General features: G+C 39.6%; 3 protein-coding genes and 4 pseudogenes across 7 annotated transcripts; 2 read left to right on the plus strand and 5 right to left on the minus strand.

The window, feature by feature from the left end:
- Positions 1 to 95: 95 nt before the first annotated feature.
- On the plus strand, positions 96 to 289 carry TVAGG3_1079050 (MazG nucleotide pyrophosphohydrolase domain-containing protein; the record flags this gene model as incomplete). The annotated part of the gene is made up of 1 exon (XM_053888478.1): positions 96 to 289. A coding segment is annotated over one exon (194 nt), but the record flags the coding sequence as incomplete, so codon positions are not given.
- A 49-nt stretch (positions 290 to 338) lies between these two features.
- On the minus strand, positions 339 to 602 carry TVAGG3_1079060 (uncharacterized protein; the record flags this gene model as incomplete). Its single annotated transcript, XM_053888479.1, has 1 exon — positions 339 to 602. The coding sequence occupies one exon, from the start codon at positions 600 to 602 to the stop codon at positions 339 to 341; it is 264 nt and encodes an 87-aa protein (XP_053744392.1).
- Positions 603 to 632: 30 nt separating this feature from the next.
- On the plus strand, positions 633 to 878 carry TVAGG3_1079070 (uncharacterized protein; the record flags this gene model as incomplete). Its single annotated transcript, XM_053888480.1, has 1 exon — positions 633 to 878. One exon carries the CDS (start codon positions 633 to 635, stop codon positions 876 to 878), a length of 246 nt encoding a protein of 81 aa, XP_053744393.1.
- A 22-nt stretch (positions 879 to 900) lies between these two features.
- TVAGG3_1079080 lies at positions 901 to 1,490 on the minus strand (annotated as a pseudogene). Its single transcript has one exon. A coding segment is annotated over exon 1 (590 nt).
- A 90-nt stretch (positions 1,491 to 1,580) lies between these two features.
- On the minus strand, positions 1,581 to 2,203 carry TVAGG3_1079090 (annotated as a pseudogene). Its single transcript has one exon. A coding segment is annotated over exon 1 (623 nt).
- A 91-nt stretch (positions 2,204 to 2,294) lies between these two features.
- On the minus strand, positions 2,295 to 3,035 carry TVAGG3_1079100 (annotated as a pseudogene). Its single transcript has one exon. A coding segment is annotated over exon 1 (741 nt).
- Positions 3,036 to 3,078: 43 nt separating this feature from the next.
- On the minus strand, positions 3,079 to 3,661 carry TVAGG3_1079110 (annotated as a pseudogene). The gene has a single exon. A coding segment is annotated over exon 1 (583 nt).
- Positions 3,662 to 3,806: the final 145 nt, after the last annotated feature.

Here is a 3,806-nt window from a genome sequence, read left to right on the forward strand (position 1 = left end):
ACACGAAGAAGTTCCTGAAGGCTACATGGGCAACCCTTGTTGCCGATGACGGTTACGAAATTTCCCAACCCTACCCATACCAAATCCGCAACAAGGGACAGGCAAGGTTCTTACCCCAGTCCTCAACAACTTGGGACACTTGAACCTTAACCTTCGGAATCGCGGTTCAATCTCCATGGGCAAGCTTGTCGCAATTCAATGGGTTCCAAATCCAGGCAAGAAGACGAAGGTCAGACACATTGACGGTGACAAGCTCAACAACCGTAAGGAGAACCTCGAGTGGTTCTAAGAGTAAAAAAATTTTATTTTAGGGGGAAACCCCAAGTAAATTTAGGTGTTTATTTGGATAAGTATGTTAAATTAAGGGTAATTTGCAAAATTAGTTCCCGACCTTTGAATTGGGCTCTTTCGTTATCCCAGTTGCGTAGGAGGTCGTCCCAGAGGAGTTGGTAGAATTGCCAATCCAAGGACGATTTGTCCTCCCAGGCATTGAGGATGTACTGCTCGTAGAGTTTCATGACCTCTGCCTTGCACCAGACACCCTCTCCCTTGGAACGTAAGGCTTCTTCGAAGTGCTCGAATGCGATTGGCTGCGTGACCATCCGAAATGACACTTTTTGTCCGTTTGGTCAATGTTCGTGTCTCGTGCCATAGTCGATGAAAATACAGACAAACAGGTTATATATGAGTTTGAGACCAAGAATGGTGTAACTCGACCTGTCCGATTCAAAGACTCCGAGGGCGACCATGAAATTAAACGGAAATTAGCTAGGAAGGAATATAAAATGGACTGGTTGCCACCACCTCCACCTCCACCACCTTTACCTGTTCCTCAAGTAAATAAGCCTTTCCCGTTCCCAAGAATTCCCACATTTTAATTCAAATTCGAATAAAAATTTTTTATTTCATGCAATGTTTTATTTCTGTGCCGTCTTCAAGTATGCCCCAGTACTTACGCTTGGAGAGGACATGAACTTCGGTGAAAATTTTGTCCAATTTGAATTGACCCATCTTTTCACCGACCAACCCATTTCAATGAGTTTGTTGTACCCTTCTTCGTTCGTCATGAGTGCGTCAATGTTCTCATAGTAAACCTTCACTTTGGATTTGACTTCGGAGAAGAATTTGTTGTAGTTGTCAAGGACTGCCTTTGCGAACTGAGGGTAAGACCAATGTTCGACAATAGGTTTTAATGTGGTTACTAAGCCACTTTGACCTTGAGTGAATTCGTACTTCAAAACAAAAGGAGAAAACCTTTCAACAAAGTTGTCGACCTTCTCATAATGTTTACTCTTCATCTCTTGAGGTTTCTTAATGGAATATCCCCATGTCGAATTCATAAGCAATTTGAGTGTCATTGCAAGTTTGGGGTTTGAAGCTTTCCTAATATCATACAGTTGTTGTATGACTTTTCCAACTGTATAGTTCCTTCCCGGGAACTCACCATCTTCGTTTGGAATTCCAGTCGGAATATATTGGACAAACCTCATGTATGCAGCGTTAAGGTCGACATAGTATATCTTTTCATTGAGTCGAACTTGTCGCAACCAATTGGTCCAGTTTGTGGAAATTCAAGTGAGTCTCTTATCTTCTGAGAAACTTCTCCTGTTATCTCATAAACATCGTCGAAGCAACCTGTTTCATATAAAACCTTCTGACCTAACTCAGATGCTCTCCAATACAATTTGACGTCAATTGGATGTCTCAATGGAAGTTTGTTTATAGCATCTTGAAGTTCTTGCAACCTCATTGGAAGTTCTTCTGGTTCAGGTTGGTATCCGAACAATCCAACTCCTTGTGGAATTGTGTACTTCTTTTGTACTAGAACTTTGTCTGGAACAACTTTTGGTCTTGCTAACAGTGAAAAGTTTGTTTCGTCTTTTGGTACAAAAGTTTCTGTCAGCTTGTCATCTGGAATTGGTTCCAACAAACCTTTCTCGAAAAGAATGTTTACAGCTCTGACAATGTTGCACTTGCCTTTTCCGAACAATGGGTTTGTAAGACTTTCGTTCAACATGAAGTGGTTGTGGACAATTGCAATCTTCAACCATGGTAAATTGAACTCAACAACATAGTCGTCATGTGAAGAACCTTTAGCTGTAGGTATGTTGACTCGGATATTGACATTTGCCAACGGTGCAATTTTTGCCAATTGACCTCTGAGAATGTACCTTGTCTTCACACATGACTCAAGATACTTCATCTTCTCATCTGTAACAAGACCAGAGTTCCTGAGACATGTAAGAATGCAAGGTTCATTGACAATTGTTTCAATTGAATTGTAAATTCCATACCTTGTCAAGTCAATGTCAGACTTATTTATGAAGGGGAAGTATCCAGCATGTTGTCTGACTGCTTGAGGGTTAGGTTGGTACCATTCGAACTTGACACTTGCAATTCCTTCAATTGCATTCAAAATGTCTGAGTCGGAGTCAACCATTTGTTCTCTCTTTGTAGTCTTGAAAGCGTCAAGAAGTTTTGCAGCTGTTTGTTCATTGCCATTTGCATAGTAAATGTGACCATCCAAATCTGTTATGGTCAATCTGAGATTGTATCCTTTCTTATTTCCGTCTTGAATGCAGCAAGTACACCCATGAAGCCTTCTTTGTTCTTTCCTTCGTCAAAGTTTACTGTAAAGGTTCGACCAGATGTAATTTGACTTCTAACTTCACGATACTTTTCATATGCATATCTTGTTCTTTCCATGGGAGCATGACCATCCTCTGCACTACCTTTTTTCCTTCTCAAAGGATGCAATTGTTCGTCATGTTTCCAGTAGAATCTGGCAAAGCCGTCGTGTCCTTCAACTTGAGGTTCACTAACATCGAAAGGCATGTCCATAAGACGTTCTTCTTCTAACCTCTCTAGTCTGTTTGGATAATTTGCACGTGCTGTTTCCAAATCCATTTCGTAGCGAAGACCAGCCAGTTTGTCATAGACTTTTATGGGTCTTCCCTTCTATATTTAAACTTCTTCGAAACTCTCCAACCATATCTTTGCAACTCTGCTTTTATTCTAGCAGATTTTCTATCCATTCTATATGGGGCATTTTTATAAAAATAAAAATATTTTTTTTCTTTACTTTACATAACCGCCTGCTGCCATAAGTCTTTGACGCCAACCCATACCAGCTAATGAAGGTTGACTTGGTTTAGTTTGGAAACTAAACTTTGGTTTTGGTTTATCTTCAGTTTTTGGTTTTCTTCTTCTATCGGTTTTTCGTCACTTTTCGGTTCCTTGACTTTACCTCACCTGCAGGAACAGTTGTGTCGTCAACATCTTCATAAATATCATATGCCATTTGTTTTTGTTTTCCTTTCAACTTTTTGTGTTTGTTGTAAAGTTTAGAATATTTCGACTCTAAGTCAATGAGATGTTCTATAATGAACTGTTGGTCAGTGAAGTAAACTTTTCCATCTGTTGTCTCGAAAGCTCCTTCAGACTTCAATATTTTATTTGTGAGAGTCTGTTTCTTTTTTGAGATACTAGCCGTTCCATTTCTATGAAAAGTGACTTTATAGTTAGGGTTTGTATTTCCAGACCTGGCACTTTCTATTATTGAATTTTTCTCTTCATCTGTAAGTTCTTTGACAGGTTTTGACAATGGTTCTGAACTTTTTGTTTGTGGTGTCAAATCTACCGTTTCAACTTCTTCGGTCATTTCATCTCAGTAAAAAATTTTAGTTTGGTTTGTTTTCAACTGGTTGTTGTTGTTTTTTAAGTCGGTCTAAAACTTCCTGAGGTATAGGAAGAACTTGACAAACACGTTGTGTAACTGCTGGAAGTCGACAAATCCATCTTGAACC

Source organism: Trichomonas vaginalis (genome assembly GCF_026262505.1).
Source record: "Trichomonas vaginalis G3 chromosome Unknown ctg_133, whole genome shotgun sequence".
In the NCBI taxonomy this organism is placed as follows: Eukaryota; Parabasalia; order Trichomonadida; family Trichomonadidae; genus Trichomonas; species Trichomonas vaginalis.